Source organism: Pelophylax lessonae (assembly GCF_965119305.1).
Source record: "Pelophylax lessonae genome assembly, chromosome: 10".
Classification (NCBI taxonomy): domain Eukaryota; kingdom Metazoa; phylum Chordata; class Amphibia; order Anura; family Ranidae; genus Pelophylax; species Pelophylax lessonae.
The window spans coordinates 145721503-145740552 of NC_138777.1; the positions used below are offsets into that span (position 1 = coordinate 145721503).

The 19050-nt window shown below is 41.9% G+C and overlaps 1 protein-coding gene across 1 annotated transcript in view; it reads left to right on the forward strand.

Moving 5' to 3' along the window:
- ACTN3 (actinin alpha 3) overlaps window positions 1-19050 on the forward strand; it is a 137116-nt gene that overhangs the window by 70557 nt on the left and 47509 nt on the right. Inside the window, exon 2 of the mRNA XM_082270221.1 lies at window positions 4675-4789. Coding sequence (XP_082126347.1) covers window positions 4675-4789 — 115 coding nt within the window. The remainder of the gene's footprint in view (window positions 1-4674; window positions 4790-19050) is intronic.

The following is a 19050-nucleotide window of genomic DNA, read 5'->3' on the forward strand; positions in this document are numbered from 1 at the left end:
AAAAGGGGATTCACTCCAGAAATAAAGAGATTATTCTCACACTTTACAAGACTCTGGTCGGGCCACATCTGGAGTATGCTGTCCAGTTCTGGGCACCGGTCCTCAGGAAGGATGTGCTGGAGCTGGAGAGAATCCAGAGAAGGGCAACAAAAATAATTAGGGGAATGGAGGGCATCGGCTATGAGGAAAGACTACAAGCATTGAACTTATTCTCTCTGGAGAAGAGACGCTTAAGAGGGGATATGATATCAATGTACAAATACTGTACTGGTGATGACCCTAGGGTAAGGAACACACTTTTCAGAGAAAGGGAATACAATAAGACACGTGGCCACTCACTAAAACTAGAGGAAAAACGGTTTAACCTTAAAATGCGTAAGAGGTTCTTCACTGTCAGAGCAGTAAGGATGTGGAATTCTCTTCCACAAGCAGTCGTATCAGTAGGGAGCATCGATAGCTTCAAAAAACTATTAGATGGGCACCTTAGAGACCACAACATACAGGGGTATACAATGTATGGTTAACATCAAACACACACACACATCATAGGTTGAACTGGATGGACTGATGTCTTTTTTCAACCTCACAAACTATGTAACTATGTAACATTAAGTGAATATGTTTCCCTATTTACTTTTCAATAGCATTGGCACATTGCCAGTTTTTAAAGAGGGAAAGGAGGATCCACTTAAGGCAAACTGAAATTCATCCAGTTAGGTATTAGATCTACTTTGCTTGCCGCCAATGACTTGTTGTGGAGATTTCACCCGGCATGTTGTCCCTGTGACAGCAGAAAATGAAATGAGGAGATAGAGTTGTAACAGTGACATGAAAATACAGACTGTAATAATAATTTGACAATGCAATAAAGCTTTCCATTTACTGAAAATTAGTTTAGTTGCAGTTTGTTTCCCCAATTGAGAGGTTTCAAAGCACTTCATGTCCCAGCAAAAAATGATGAGAAATCTTCCTAATGAGGACTCACCGTGCTCACCATACTTGTTACTGTCTGATTGTACTATACATTGTGAACTGAGGTGGATTGACAACCTACTCAAAATAAATGAGCTCTTAACACAATGTATCTCATTGCATTAAAAAAATGCATGCATTGCAGTGTACCACACTATGGGGTGAATGGGCCCTTATGCAAGTTTAAGCCATATGTACAGTACAGGAATTTAGAAAATCTTCCTAGTGTTTCAGATATAAGGAAATATTTAGTTTCAATATTACTGTCAGTGTGCATTTTTGGGGTTCCATGAATCACATTGCTCCCCAGACACACCAGTAATTATTGTTATGCTAGTTGGATATGTACAGTAAGAGTAATATAACTTGAAATAAAATCTAAATAGGTTTTTGGTTGATATTGTTATAGATCGTTGGGCCGACACCTTTCTGCCTCTACCGAGCAATCCCCATTTGTAAAGTCTGTATTACCTTTCTACATTACATCAGCTTATGTACATAGATTTTAATGTTTCAATTAGTAATCTTCATTTTTGTATAAAATTAAAACTTAATAATCCTATTAAATAATTTATATGGCGTAGATATTACAGACTGTAAACATAATCTTAGTGGCCAGGTTTCTGAAGTGTATTATTGTGGACAATTAACAAATTTAGAAATAATGTTGCTGAAACCTTAACAAAACTGTCAACATATAAATATAGGAGCTGAATTTTCTTCAACTATTACTTGGTGGGTCACTGACATGGAACAAGTATGTGTCATAGTGTGTTATATCTCTCTTGACAGGTTTTACATAACAATCCTGAATATGATCGCCTGGATTGTTAGACAATAAAGTTAACTTTTGGTGATTTGGTCATCAAAGTGCCTTGGGCATTTTAATTAAAAATGCATTATAATTTTCTGTAGTTTGGTTCCTGTTTAAATAGCTATGACTAAAGCCTTGTCCCCATTGCATTAACCCAGTTCAGAGGGTAATCCAGGATAAACAGTGTTAATCCAATCTATATAATTACATTTCAGTTACAATGGTGATAATCTAAGGGTATGGTAAAGGCAAAGTTGGCAAAAACTTAACTTTGTAAATTTTGTATTATAGTATTACAATTTTTTTTTTTATTTCTACCTTCAATATATATCTTTGATTAATGGTCTAGCAACTCATGTTAAAATTGCACGGTCAAATGGGCATTGAGGAGAATTAAAGTGCTTCAATTGTATACATTGTCAGCAACAAGAAACATTTATTATTGACTGAAGAAAAGGTGTCATATTGTATGGTATGCATATTGTATGGTATGCAAAAAGAGCATCACTACCATAAAAACCTCAGGAAGATGTTAGCCCAACACACTGCAGACAGTAATTGGATCTCCCACCTGCCTGTTCCTTTGGTATGAAATAGCCATGCTCCTTCATTCCAAGATGTTGTACAGTGTACATCCCATAAACCTATCTTTGGGACTCTCCGGGATAACATTACCCTATAAATAGTTTTCTAGGAAGCTGACAGATTTGTCTAGTTGACCAGACACCTCAGAAAAGAAAATCTGACTGAAAGATTTTTAAGGCAAGAAGCAAGCTGGCCCTAGACTTGACAAGACTATAAAAACATGACATTAGCAAAACTCCACCGTTGCAAAACACAGGGCTTAACTCAAGTGATAAAGAACCTAAAATATATATTGTTTTTGGTTTTAAAATGAATTACCATCTTCCACAATACTCTGTTTTAATCATATTCCCCAAATCACAAAAAAAAAAAATGACACGCCCCCTTCCTACATTCTATGTATGATCTTCTCCGATAACTTTATTGAACTAATGTGCCACCAGTACAGTATATTGCAACAGGCTTTAGGGAATTAGTTATATTTTTAGCTATGGCTGATCGGATCAGTTACTGTATAAATGACACTGGCAGGGAAGGGGTTAATACTGGGGGTGATCAAAGGGGTTAAATGTGTGCTTACCCACTGTGTGTGTGTGTGTGGGGGGGGGGGGGGTTCTGTGACAGGCACAGACAGATCGCAGTCTCAGCTTAGCTGAAACTGCTGATCTGTCCCTGCCTGTCTGAGAGAAGATCCGCCTGCTTTGTTAACATAAGCAGGCGGGTCTTCTTTCCATTTCCCGGACGATCGTGGGAGGAAGGCGGCGATCGCCGCCTCTCCTCCCGTGGCCCGCCTCCCGCTGTGTTTAAACACAGCGGGAGCATGGCTCTTTCGGCGCGCAGGCGACACCGAAATCACATGCACTCCAGTCACTTAGTACTACCTGACTGGACACAGCCGAGCCGCCCGGCAGCAGTAAAAAGCTGGTGGGCGGTCGGCAAGTGGTTAAATTATGTAGTGCAAGGGTCTGCCTAATTGCATACAAATTGAAAGTATTTGGGTTGGACCTCATATTTAATGGTTTTTGTAAATCTAAAAGAAGATTATACAAGAAAATTGTATAATGTATGACCAGCCTAAGAATCAGCACATGTGTGTCTTCCTGGTTTTCGGACCTCTTTGTCAACTGTGTTGACAGCAAGTTAACTTATGCATACTGATGCTAAATTTGGGTCTCTGCATCTAAGTTTTAATTATTCTGGCTTACAAAAGGGTTAAATAGTTAGGGTTTGGAGGTTAGATTGAGGTTAAAATTTAAGTTTAAAGATTAGGTTATGGATTAGTATATGGGGGTACATTGAGATTATATGTGAGTAGATATTAGTGTATCAGGTGTGATAATTTTCTAGGTTAAAAATGTATGGTGAAATATTACTTATGTTTAAAGAATCAGTGCAAAATACATATATGTAATTAAAATCACTTGTGTACAGTATTTTTGATGCCAAATATACATGATAAACATCCTGAGAAACTTGTACCTTTAAAAAACAGTTCAGCATTGGCAGTATTCATATTGGTATGCTGATATTCTTACATTACAAGCAGGATTGCCATACTATGTAATATACTGTATGTAGGAGCTTGTTAACTTAAAAAATGACCTAAAATGTATATATTTAGAAATTCTTGTATTATCCAGTTGTTTTCAAGTTAGCCTCCTAAGGCTACATTCAGGTTGCTGAAAAGCAGCAGTCTGCGTTGGCTGCCAGCAAGAATCAGCATATGTAACCACTCATTTCAGCAGTTACGTGCAAATGGTGCCTCTAGCCAATCCTGGACGCAGCCTGTGTGCGTCCACAATTGGCGTTTCTTTGCAGTTTAGCCGCCTCTGAACGCAGCAAACTATCCTTTGCTATTCAGCCGTCTGAATGTAGCCTAAATAAGTTCCACCATGGCAATGTTGTAGCAGCTACAAATCTCTCAGATTTTTTTTACCCTGGCAATGTGTTGCTGGATATAGAGTTGCTGCTGTAGCTGATTACAATGCATATCTATGTAGCTGGAAAACGCTATGTGTCATGACTATTGGCCGCTGCACTGGATAACATGAGAGTCAGCTCCAAAAAATGCAAAAATCAATTGCTTAGCAACTCAGCTAAAATTTCTCTTTAAATTTCAGCCACAAAGGCCTTTCATTGACTGCTATTCATTTTTTCCTACCAAAGAAAAACACTATTCCAGTCTCAGTAGCAAGCATCAAGTCTTTATATCTTGCCTATTCAGGCTGATTAATTATTTTCCAAACCTTTCCATATAGATCATTTTAACTATACCTATTCCCTTTACTTTGTTTTCTTTTTAGACCTTCACAGCCTGGTGCAACTCTCACCTGAGGAAAGCTGGCACACAAATTGAAAATATAGAGGAAGATTTCAGAAATGGCCTTAAGTTGATGCTGTTGCTTGAGGTCATCTCCGGTAAGTACATAAACAGGATAATTTGTTTAGTTTTACCGGTCCAGCAGGGACAAATGTAATGGCAGTCCTAGTTGTTGCTGTACATTAGAGTGCTGCCTAGTACTGGATCCAGACTGAAACCCATACACCTATATGTTTCTGGTAAGAACTTCTGACTCAAACAAAGTAACCACCATTTCCTTAAATATAATATGGCTTCTCTAGACTAACCCAGGTACTACTATGTAAAATGCTAAGTAACAAAGTGACAAAACAATTGATTAGAAGGTATTAGCATAATGACACGCTAAAGTCAAATGACAACAACATCTTTTCAAAACCAAACGTTTTAAACAGAGCAGGGAAGGATATTGAAGTCTCTGTTCCCTTTGGGGAGATTTAAGCCCCGTACACACGTACTGATCATCGGCCAAACGATCGGCCGTCTTTTGTCCAGGGCTGTCCTGTCCGTTGAAAACGGCAAAAGACTGCACACAAATTTTGTCGACCAACAACAGCCGACTGCAGAAGTGATGTCATGTGATGGTTAACTTTCCGTGTGTTTTTTCTTTTCTGAGCATGCCGAGTCTTGCAAATCTGCTGATTGTCGGCCGAATTCTGTACTGACTGGCGAACAATCGGCTGCTCTGGTGACGGCCAACAAATATTTTAAAGTCTGCACAACAGATTCTGTTCGGCCAAAAATGCGCTGTTGGCTGTCGGAAGCATCATACTAACAAGCCTACAATCGACCGATCGGTCGGCGGCCGAATATTTGCGGCCGACAATCAGTACGCGTGTACGGGGCTTAACTCTTACTTCTAGTCAGGACAGGAAGAAATGAGGAAATTCTCAAATGATAACAAAGACCACTACAATTTTCTGTAAAACTCCTCTCTCAGTGTAAGTCAATGGATGGCTATTGGTTTAGCATCCCTTTTAAGGTCAAGTTGTTGCTCTCAGAATAGAGTATATTTTCACATCAGTGCACTTTTACTATGTTCAGTATGACCTTAGCTACTGATCTGGCTTTCTCACTTATACTCCACCTACCCTGACCCCTACCGTGTTTCCTAACTACATGTTTTCTTCATGCTTTTATTTTTTGGTCCTAGTTACCCTTGTCAACAACCTCTGGCTACTTTTCCAACAATATTCTTTTTCCACCCTATTGGTACAAGGTATGCCTGGGTGTATTTGACTCTTTGCCTAGCCCTAATCATAAACTGGCTTATTGACTGACACCTCATCTAAAGTGGGCCATAGACAGCTCAAATTTCAGCCAATTCCTGCTGAATTGGCTGGAATTCAAATAATAGGCGGCAATGTCAGCACCACCCAGTTCTACAAAAGTCGATTTAAAAATCAACTGAGCCAACCCCCACTGTTTCTCAGCTCCCAGCATATACTCAACTGTGGGACACAGACTTAAGTGCAGACTTAGATGATGAAGTTTTGGTTTCAGATCCGGGCTATTATAAAATCCTGCTTGGTTACGTGTTGGCTGTGGAAGCCAATTACACAATTTTGGCACATTGGTACCTGGTGTTTAGCAAAATCGTTCATTTTTTAGCAGGCTATTCCCCTGTGCTTTTGAGGTAATGGACAGTTGATCATTTTTTTTACATTTGGTGGACATGCCCAGTGGCTCAGCAATACAGGGTGCACATCTTTTCACCCCTTGCTCTTTTGGTGGGACACAGGATTCCTTACATAGTAATGTATGTCCTCCTCTGTGTCAGGTTGCCTGATGTTTTAGGGTTCATTTCAAACTTATGGGTAATGCCCTTACTGCTACAAAGCATGGAAGGCTTCCACTCTCTCCATAGCCAAAACCAGGTCCAGAATCATGCAGGTCAGATAACAATTTGTCTACCTTACACATTTCCTTCCTTCAGGGACTTATGCAAGCCTTCTGAACCTTTGGCTGCATTCCATTCTAGGCAAGATGTACCAGTTCTCGCTTTCTTCCCTCTTACCCTGCCGTTAGGTACCTTTTGTGTTGTCTTCTACCCCTTATCCCCCTTGGATCCTTGAGAGTTTTTATCTTCAGATTCTGGACAACCAGCCAAAGGGACCTTTTTCATTCTGTTTTGTTCTATTCCTTTTATTACCAACAACATGTACTTTTGTTCTTTCCTCACTTGCTGTGGGTCAGATCATTTTCTGATATTGTGCTCCTTTTCAACTATTGCTGTAATTCTGAATGTCCAAATGTTTGTATTGGAAAACAAACAATAAAAATAAAAACCCACTGAGCTGGGTGCAATAGCCGGCAGTGGAGAATCCTCTATTCATGTTGTTTGTGGTTTCATGTTGTTTAGAATGGATGGAGAAAGTGTTTGTTTTTCTCATTTTCAACCCAAAATGTAGCTGTGTATGGCTATTGGCTAGTATTAGACTGTCTAGCTGCTGGTTACCACCAGCAACAACATTTTATGATCATCACACTGCTGCAGTCTTCAGTGTAAGTTTAGGTTGACCGCTGTCTGCTCTTGGCCATGAATTCCCCTAACAATTTTGATTAGGAAAATGTGTTTATATATATATATATATATATATATATATATTTATATATGCATATATATATATATATATATATATATATAGAATCTCTCAAAAGTGAGTACACCCCTCGTATTTTTGTAAATATTTAATTATACCTTTTCATGTGACAACACTAAAAAAATGCCACTTTGCTGCAATGTAAAGTAGTGAGTGTACAGGTGTAAATTTGTTGTCCCCTCAAAATAACTCAACACACAGCCATTAATGTCCAAATTGCAGGCAACAAAAATGAGTACACCCCTAAGTGAAAATGTCAAAATTGGACCCAATTAACCATTTTCCCTCCCCGGTGTCATGTGACTCATTAGTGTTACAAGGTCTCAGGTGTAAATGGGAAGAAGCTGTGTTAAATTTGGTGCTATCGCTCTCACTCTCTCATGTTGGTCACTGGAAGTTCAACATAGCACCTTACGGCAAAGAATTCTCTGAGGATCTGAAAAAAGAACTGTTGCTCTACATAAAGTTTGCCGAGGCTATAGGAAGATTGCAAAGAACCTGAGACTGAGCTGCAGCGTTTTGCCCAAGACCATACAGCAGTTTAACAGGACTGGTTCCACTCAGAACAGGCCTCGCCATGGTCGACCAAAGAAGTTGGGTGCACATGCTCAGCGTCATATCCAGAGGTTGTCTTTGAGAAATAGACGTATGAGTGCTGCCAGCATTGCTGCAGAGGTTGAAGGGGTGGGGGGTCAGCCTGTCAGTGCTCAGACCATACGCCGCACACTGCATCAAATTGGTCTGCATGGCTGTCGTCCCAGGAGGAAGCCTCTTCCAAAAATGATGCACAAGAAATCCCGCAAACAATTTACTAAAGACAAACAGACTAAGGGCATGGATTACTGGAACCATGTCCTGTGCTCTGATGAGACCAAAATAAACTTATTTGGTTCAGATGGTGTCAAGCGTGTGTGGCTGCAACCAGGTGAGGAGTACAAAGACAAGTGTGTCTTGCCTACAGTCAAGACTAGAGTTGGGAATGTCATGGTCTGGTGCTGCATGAATTCTGCCAGCACTGGGGAGCTACAGTTCATTGAGGGAACCATGAATGCCAACATGTTTTGGGACATACTGAAGGAGAGCATGATCCCCACCCTTCGGAGACTGGGCTGCAGGGCATTATTCCAACATGATAACGACCCCAAACACACCTCCAAGACAACCACTGCCTTGCTAAAGAAGCTGAGGGTAAAGGTGATGGACTGGCCAAGCATGTCTGGCCACACAAAATATTGACACTTTGGGCCCAATTTGGACCTTTTCGCTTAGTTTTGTTGCCAGCGGTATAGACAATAATGGCTGTGTGTTGAGATATTTTGAGAGGGAAGAGTAAATTTACACTGTTATACAAGCTGTACACTCACTACTTCATATTGTAGCCTTTCTTCAGTTTTGTCACATGAAAAGATATAATAAAATATTTACAAAAATATGAGGGGTGTACTCACTTTTGTGAGATACTGTATATATGTAGCACCCTCCTAGGTAGGTGCTAGTGAGAAAGTATAGTTTGAGCTCTGTCTGCTTACCAGAAGGGCTGCAGGTAAATCTTTATTGTTCTCTGCCTACCATAGAGCAGGATCTGTTAGTGAGGTCTGCTCATTGTGCTCAGGATGCAACTCATTCTGTCTAGAGAGTGTTTCACACTGGGTGCAGGGGTTTTTGAAGCAGTCCGGATGATTGGCAGAGGGAAAGTGCCTCGGTGTATATATATATATATATATATATATATATATATATATATATATATATTCTATATATAAAGCCCCAACATTTTTTTTAGTATTGTAGAGAATGGTTAACCACTTCATTATTGGACACTTTCACCCCCTTCCTGCCCAGGCCAATTTTCAGCTTTCAGTGCTTTGAATGACAATTGTGAGGTCATCAACACTGTACCAATATGACATTTTTATCATCACAGTGTACTGATAGGCACTGATGAGGTGGCATTAATAGGTGGCACTGATAGGCAGCACTGATAGGCACTGATAAGATGCACTGATTATCAGTGCCTTAATTATCAGCATAAACAGTGTGCTGATAGGCTTGCCGGTTATCGGACAGACACAGCGTGTGAGGAAAGGACTGCCGATAACTGGCAAGTCTAGTTACATGTAATCACCTGTGAATGGACACAGCTGATCACATGGTAAGGGGTTGCTGTGATTGGTCCTTTACCCCAATCAGTGATCAGCTGTGTCCGAAGGACAGAGTGATCACAGAGCATGCCCAATACACGCCGCAGGTGACACGCAGAGGGTGGTGTTTTGGAAGGATGTCCATGGATGCCTTCCCAGAATTATAGTACTGCACTGAAGCAGTCTTTTGGCTATAGTGCAGTACTGCAGTGGTTAAAATACCTATCTATTTAAGGTTTTTGTGTCCCACTGGGGAGATTTGCTATTTTTTCCCTAAAATGCAACACAAAGCACCTGAAAACCCTTCCAAAAGTGCAAGATAAATTCCAATATAGGCAACTTTACCCACAGCAGATGATACATTTCTTCTTTATCTCTATTCTGGAGACAACTGTAACATTTTGGGTATTTGCAATTGTGTAACATTTTCTGCTTCAATGACAATGATCACCATGACACATACAGAGGGTAAAAAGATTTTAACACTTCCACACTGTGTTCAAAAGAACAATACTAGATAATAAATTAAAAGCCTTTCTCAACTCCCAAAGCCTTGAATTCTTTTTCAGGTCTCAGGGAACCCCTGCTAAAAATAATTATACCTACAGTTTATGTGTTATATATTGGTGTGATCCCTAATCATTGAATAATTTTTTATATATTGGAAAAAATAATATATGTCAGAGAAGAGAGAAGAAGGCACTTCTACGTGCAGTAATAAAACACTTTAATGACAAGGAAGAGTTAACAACACTTACAAGATTGAAGTGAAAAACAGGCATATCAATGAATCCATAATGTCCAGTGGGATGCCACCTGGGAGTAAAGACAGCTGCAGGTGGAAATTCCAGCCGACCAGCAGTGGGAAACACTGTGTCTCTTATCCAGGAAGGAGAGCCATGCTGCCAGGGCCAGCATGGAATGCAGGCAACCGGAAGTGACAGCAGAGTGCTCAGAGACATGTTTTGGAGTCCAGTCGCTACTTCTCCAAACCAATGGAGTAATGCAAGGGGAAGGGGTATATATATGAGAGTCAGGGGCAGGACAAATGGGCAGGGGGTGGGCAGAACTGATAACATCTGCCAGATCATTACAAATGAGGTAAAGGTAAAGATACAGAAGATAAATTTACTGGGAGAGAACTGCAACAAGTAGAACATAGATAAATTAAATTCCAATATTTAGACACTCATATGGGATGCAAGGTGTGCAGCATGTGACTACAAATGTCAGCAACACCATCAATGGAGAAAATATGACAACAAGTAAAACAGTAACTGGACATATGTAAATACTGTGCAGCAGTGGACAGCAAGTTTCAGCAACATGACAGGTAAGGACCTGGGCGGTAGTTGTGGGGGCCTGCGGGCAGAGGGCAGAGATAGTATGAGATACATTCTACCCCTACCCATTCATCCAAAAAAAAGAAGTGTAGTGTTACAAAAAACAAGGAGTCGGTGTTTTACAAGTCCTTTATTAATTGAAAAATGTCCTCGTCATAGCTCCAAGGTGTCTTCTTTCTCTGGTCTTCTCCCTCTGCGCTGTCTTCTTCCTCTGGTCCTCTCCCCCCACTGTCTTTTTCCTTCAGTCTACCCCCCCCCCCCCCCCCGCTGTCTTCTTCCTCCCGTCTTCTACCTCTGCGCTGCCTTCTTCCTCCACTCTTCTCCCCTGGCTGTCTTCTCCCTCCTGTGATGTTGTCTCCCTCAGGGCCGGACTGGCCTAATCGGATAGCGGGAGATTTCCAAAAAGGCCTCCTGCCCTGGGGCTGCTTTGAGCTCTGGCTGTAAGGCTGTGGCTGTCGGCTACCCATATACCGCTGAACCATGTTGAATATTGACCCGTTCTTCAAATGGGAGGAGCTCCAGAGCGCCCAGGCGCACACTCACCCTGACAGCAGAGGCAACCCCCGCCCCTTGCATACGTGCGGCTGCAGGGCCGGGAAAGCCTCCGGATCATGCCTGAGCTGTTTCTTCTGCACTCATACCCACTGGCTCTCCTCCATGATCCAAGATAAATACATATAAGTGTGTATGTATATATACCCCTATACAGAAGTTCAGATGTTATGCCTGCCTCCAAAGATCCCCAAAAAATGCCCCAAAAAAACACCTGAAACAACACGTTTTTTTTTTTTTGGCGCAGGCGTTTTTTTTTGGGCATTTTTTGGGCGTCTTTGGAGGCAGGCATAACATCTGAACTTCTGTATAGGGGTATATATACACACACACTTATATGTATTTATACACATACACACATATAGGTGTTATAGAAGAGAAGCCATATGCCTGTTAATTATTTCATTAGCGCAAGCATAGGTTTCTGCTACTTTCACACCTACTGTATATATGTGTATGTGTATATATACATACATGTGTGTGTGTGTGTGTGTATATATATATACCCCTACACAGAAGTTCTGATGTTATGCCTGCCTCCAAAGACGCCCAAAAAATGCCCAAAAAACGCCAGCTGCAAAAACGCCCAGGCGTGTTTTTGCAGCAGGCGTTTTTTTTGGGCATTTATTTTTTGGGGGTCTTTGGAGGCAGGCAAAACATCTGAAATTCTGTATAGGGGTATATATATATATATATACACACACTTATATGTATTTATACACATACACATATATAGGTGTTATAGCAGAGAAGCCATATGCCTGTTAATTATTTCATTAGCGCAAGCATAGGTTTCTGCTACATTCACACCTATATATGTGTATGTGTATATATACATACATGTGTGTGTGTGTGTGTATATATACCCCTACACAGAAGTTCTGATGTCATGCCTGACTCCAAACATGTCCTCAAAAAAACCCAATAAAACGCCTGCAACAAAAAGCCAGGTTTAAAAGTAGCGAAGCTACTAACCTGTTCTATATTAATTCTAATACAAAAAAACTTTTTTTTCTGGTTCTGGACATGCTACAGAGCTGAAACTTCACAGGTACACTTTTTAGACCCACCAGACACTAAATCCAAAGAAATCTCATTTTTTTTTTCAATAATGTTTTCAATAATTGTCTCTCTATCAAAAATGACAATTTTTAAGAACTTTTTTTTGTGTGATTAATAGTCCATGGGGCATGACCCAGAACCCTAGGCACTTTTTAGGTACATTTATTGGGTTTTAGGGCTTCAAAATTGTGTTTTTTGATTACCGAAGTTCGGGTCCCATTGATTTCAATGGGGTTCTGAAATCCGGGCCGAACTTTCGGGAAGTTCGGGTGTTTTGGTCGAACCGAACTTTTGAAAAGTTCGATCATCCCTACTACTGAACCCTGTACACTGCCCTACATACTACTGAACCCTGTATGCTGACCTACATACTACTGACCCCTGTACGCTGCCCTACAAAATACTGACCCCATGTACGCTGCCCTGCATACTACTGACCTCTGTACGGTGCCCTACATACTACTGACCCCCGTGCACTGCCCTACATACTACTGACCTCTGTACACTGCCCTACATATTACTAACCTCTGTAAAATTAAGTGAAAAGAGTCCAAATGAACATATATCAATGAAAAAAGTTTGTGAATTCCAAAAGGTGAAGAGTAAAACAGGTTAAGCAAGAAAATCCACAACTGATTGCTGTTCCGCTTACCAGAAGCTGATGAGTATTGTGCAAAATTGCTGATCACACTCCGCCAGATGTGGTGAGGACAATGGATAATCCCAATAACAAGAACTAGTCCTGTGTGAACTGTTTGATGTGGTGTATCGATGGCATCAAAATAACTCAAATGAAGGTAATTATCGTGGACGGTAATTAACATGAAATTACAAAAATAAATGCCATAGCATAAAACCCCCAAAAAATTGATGAACAATAAAAAGAGAGATATTGCACTCACAAAGAAAAATAAAAAATAAAAAAAGTGTAGCACCAAGGAAGAACAACCACCATTGTGTTTAATCACAACTTATGTATATACTCTTACCAAAAAAAGAGTGTGCACTTTAAAAAATCCAGCATAAAGGGGAAAAATGTGCAGCAAGGAATCTCCACCCAGTGAGGGATACACAGAGGGGGAACTCACTCGTAATATGAGCCACCACTAGTATCAATACTCCTTACCAGATATAAGTAAGGAAAAAGCCTGTAGTTCCAAAAAGGCAATCTGATGATTGTAGAGTCCGGGGGGAGCCTAGCAACCTCACGATATCCCACAGAAGATGCCAATGTAATACAGACCAATGGAACCGCAATCATAAAATAAAAGATAGAAGTGCCATAGCATAAAACCAGACAACTATTTATTTAAAAAAAAAAAAAAATGCACTCACATGGATAAACAAAGAGTTGCGCCTTGAATGGACAAAGGAACTACAGCTGCCGGCCGGTCGGTTTGTTCTTCCAAGGTGCTACACTTTTTTTTTTTTCTTTGTGAGTGCAATATCTCTATTTTTATTGTTCATCGATTTTTTGGGGGTTTTATGCTATGGCATTTATTTTTGTCGTTTCATGGTAATTACCGTCCACGATAATCACACCTTCATTTGAGTTATTTTGATGCCATTGATACACCACATCAAACGGTTCACACAGGACTAGTTCTTGTAATTGGGATTATCCATTGTCCTCACCACATCTGGTGGAGTGTGATCAGCAATTTTGTACAATACTCATCAGCTTCTGGTAAGCGGAACAGCAATCAGTTGTGGATTTTCTTGCTTAACCTGTTTTACCCTTCAGCTACTGGAATTTACGAATTTTCTTCATTGATATATGTTCATTTGGACTCTTTTCACTTAAGACTATTTATCCTATATCACTTAGCGTGACTTTTTCTCTTATATATTGTTTTGGGGTGTTGTCACACTTGAAGTTGCTGCTTACTTACTACTCCTTATTATTAATTTTTGGCTAGCATTAGCGTGGTGTATTTACATAGCTTATTAACCTCTGTAAACTGCCTTACATATTAATGACCTCTGTACACTGTCCAACATACTACTGATCTCTGTATACTGCCCAACATACTACTGACCTCTGTACACTCCCCTATATGCTACTGACCTCTGTACGCTGCTCAACATACTACTGAACTTTGTACACTGTCCTACATACCATACTACTGACCCCTGTGCACTGCCCTACATACTACTGACCTCTGTACACTGCCCAACATACTACTGACCTTTGTACACTGTCCTACCTACTACTGACCTCACTACACTGTCCTACCTACTACTGACCTCTGTACACTGCTCTACATACTACTGACCTCTGTACGCTGCTCAACATACTACTGAACTTTGTACACTGTCCTACATACCATACTACTGACCCCTGTGCACTGCCCTACATACTACTGACCTCTGTACACTGCCCAACATACTACTGACCTTTGTACACTGTCCTACCTACTACTGACCTCACTACACTGTCCTACCTACTACTGACCTCTGTACACTGCTCTACATACTACTGACCTCTGTGCACTGCTCTACATACTACTGACCTCTGTACGCTGCTCAACATACTACTGACCTCTGTACACCAACATACTACTGACCTCTGTACACTGTCCTACCTACTGCTGATGTCTGTACACTGCCCTACATACTACTGATCTCTGTATGCTGCCCAACATACTACTGACCTCTGTACACTGTCCTACATACTACTGACCGCAGTATACTGCCTAACATACTACTGATTTATGTACACTGTCCTACATACTTTTGATCTCTGTATACTGCCCTACCCACTACTGAGTCCTGGATGCTGCCCTACATCCTACTTACACTGGCCAGAAATCACAGCAGATAGCCAGGCCTGAAACGAATCAAGAAAATCAGCTTGCAGTAGAGCATGTTCTGCCTTCATGATGGACTCCTGTATCAGACTTGTGGGGACAACCAATTACTCCCCAGACAAGAAAAAAAAATGTGAATGAAAGTGAATGACGAGATTCTCATTGAAGCTAACTTTTAAGGTAGGCTAGGTTTATATTTTTACAGTGACATTAGTTTTAGTAGTTTTTTTCAATGTTTTCTTTATGCCGTCTTTAATTTTTTATTAGGGGTTTGCTAGTTATTTTCGAAAAAAATAACATAAAAAAAGGGGACGGTAGAAAAAGGGGGCACTGCACCCCAGTGATCTTTGATCTCTTCAATGTTGTTCAAGTAGATCTTCATCTTTTATAGGTTGCCTTCCCTTGCTTTAGGGACTCAGTGCTAAGTTAGACACCTTTGTGCTATTTTTTTATATAGTCCATATTTGGGTGTAATGTATATGCCCTATAGATTTGACCTGTTGTATGCTTTTGTGTTGCTAGCTATGGAGAGGATGTTGATGTTGGTCTTGTGGGCATGCTGCACTCCACCTGTCTGGTTGACAGGGATGTGTTGTTCAGGCTGGGGCACTTTTCACCTGCCTCTCCCCTTGCGGGAGGTGGCCCCTGATTGGATGACTGTGCAACGTCAGTCCGGTCTCTCCTCCCTAATGGGTGGATGGGGGTGGGTTTGTCCTGCGGCAGCATGCACACGACAGTCTGGCATCACCACTGGGCCCCATTGTGGGCCCAACAGTGGCTCCTATTGGCGTTGTGGGAGCATTTAAAGCGGGGTGGGCCACTGTGCCTATGCTACGGTCCAGACAAAGGATAACGGGACAACCATTTTTGAGGTATGATCATTTACTGGATGGGGACACAGGCGGTATAGTGGGAATCTGAGTGACCAGCGGTATGCTCTCCATATCTCTTTTATAAATGGGGATGTAAATCAATCTATGATCGCCTGAATACAGGGGTAGGTGACCTTATGTTGTTGAGCTGGTATAATAATGTTATGGGGCTGGTATGAAATTATTTCCAAGGCTGTTTTTTTTTATCCCCAGTCCGACCCTGGTCTCCCTTTGCCGATTTCTTCTTCCTCTTTTTCTTCTTCTGCCGCCACCGCCACAGCCAACCCACTCAAAATAAAAATAAATGATGCTGCTCCCATGCTGGCTTCCGCGGTTATGTCAGCTACAGTGTCTGCCAGTTCTTGCGGCATGCCCATCTAGTGACATCACTTGGAAACCCTGCCATTTGTGACATCACCGGAGTCTCTGGGTGATGTCATCTTTTTTTATTTTATTTTGAGCAGGTTGGCGTGAAGGAAGAAAAACAAGAAATCTGCGAAAGGTGAAGACTTCACTGGAGGCAGAAGAAAGCGGGGGAGAAGACCGGATGAAGAAGACCACGCGGAGGGAGAAGACCAAGTAAGAAGACTGGAGGAAGAAAACACCTTAGAGCTATGTTGGGGGACATTCTTCAATTAATGAAGGACTTGTCAAAAACCGGCTCTTTGTTTTTTCTAACACTACACCTTTTTTTTGGATGAATGGGTAGGGGGAATACCCATACTCATTCATCTGGGGGGGGGCGGGGACCTAGGGGCCCCCTTGTTAAAAGGGGCTTCTAGATTCACATAAGCCCCCTGCCTGCAGACTCCCACAACCACTGCCCAGGGTTGTCGGGAAGAGACCCTTGTTCTCATCAATATGGGGACAAGGCGCTTTTGGGTGAGGGGCACAGAGCCCCCTCTGCCCCAAAAGCACCCACCCCTCCATGTTGAGGGCATGTGACCTGGTATGGTCCTGGAGGGGGCGCTCTCTCGTCCCCTCCCCCCTTTCCTGACCTGGCAGGATTTGGGGGGGGCAAATGGTGTGGGGTTTCCCCTCAAAATCCATACCATTTCGAAAGGGTCTGGTATGGTCGTAGGGTTTCCCCTCAAGTCACATGCCACAAGTTGAATCAGTTAAAATGATGATCCCGACTTCCATTCAAATCTATGAGCTGATATTGTGCCCAAGTCAGACCAAAGTAGTGCAGGAAGCATTTTCAAAGTGGGATCGACCCAAGTCGGAACAGTTAAAACCGCTCCCATAGGGAACCATTGATTTTGACATGTCATGCAACTTGTAGTCTGGAAGTTGGAGCACATGTCGGACTGGTGTGAACTGACCCTTACTTGCAGACTTCACAGCTTCCTCTGTCCCTCTATATTTTTAATTTATACTTTTAATAATACAGTACCTTATTCACTCATGATTTAATATGCCAAGTAAAACACTATATATTTCTGTGCTTAACATCTCTTAGTAAATACTGCATTTAATCAAACAAAACATATATAACATATAATCAGACATAACAGTAAGATGTCTGCTTACTGGTTTTACAGATTGTATTTTAACCTATATGTTGTCCTGTTGATCTTTAGCACCTGTTTGGTGTAATTGTTATTTATGTACTGGACCTTATGCCTGCAAAATCTTTAAACCGGATGTACAGTCATTTTTTTAAATTAAAATTCAGCTGAATTTTATTAAACTGGCATTTACCAGTCCAGGAGTCCAGGAGGCCAGTGCTGTCATCACCGGAATGTGGGAAATTGGGTGTGACTTCCTGCTGTTTCACATCTTGCACCCCACTGTGCATGTATGAGACGTGCTTTGCTTTCACGCTTGTCCCACAGCCTAGGTGAGAAGAGTGTAAGTTGCAATAGTAGTAGAGGAGGCGGGGAAGAAGAGAATAAGTAGAACTTCCCTTTTTAATTGAAGTTCTGCGTTAATTGTGTGCAAGTGTACATGGAAGTGATGCTGTATAAGGGTCCTTTTACATTTTTGCTTAGTGCATGCTAACCTGCGTTATTTGAATGGGCTGGTTATGCCCCAAAAAAGGTGAATTTAGCAATTATGGAAGCAAACTGCAGTTTATATAAGCGTGTTATTTCAAGATTTGATGCAACACATGCCCGTTGACAAGATGCATTGGTGTACGATTCAGAATAAATTGCATTGCATCACACTGTCGCATGTGTAACCAGTGGTGTATTTTGGTTTTGAGCTGCCCTAGGCAAGACTAAAATTAAATTTGCCCCACCCCTTCCTGTTTAACAGATGTGGCTCCCACCAAAATTGAAGGACTACAAGTCCCAGCAAGAACCCATGAGATCTCACGAGAGGGGGGGTGAGAGGGGGTGGGAGAGAGAGAGGGGGTGGGTAAGGGAGGGAGAGGGAGGGAGGATGAGAGAGGGAGAAGGTGGTGCGAGAGAGAGAGAGAGAGAGAGAGAGAGAGAGAGAGAGAGAGAGGGTGATGGGAGAGAGAGAGAGAGAGAGGGCGTTGGGGGAGAGAGAGGGTGTTGGGGGAGAGAGAGAGGGTGTTGAGAAATAGAGAGAGCGGGTGTTCGGAGAGAGAGAGAGGGGGGATGAGAGAGAGAGGGGGGATGAGAGAGAGAGAGAGGAGGGGATGAGAGAGAGGAGGGGATGAGAGAGAGGAGAGATGAGAGAGAGAGAGAGAGAGAGAGAAAGAGGAGGGTGAGAGAGAGAGGAGGGTGAGAGAGAGAGGGGGAATAGAGAGAGAGAGAATAGAGAGAGAGCGAGAGGTGAGAGAAAGAGAGGGGGAGAGAGAGAGAGGGGGTGGTGGGAGAGAGGGGGTGGTGGGAGAGATAGAGATGGGGGTGGGAGAGAGAGAGAGAGAGAGGAAGAAAGGGTGGGAGGAAGAGGAGTGGGAGAGAGAAGGAGGGGGGTGGGAGAAGGTGTGATGTCACTGATTGCTAGACGCCTGGTGGCTCT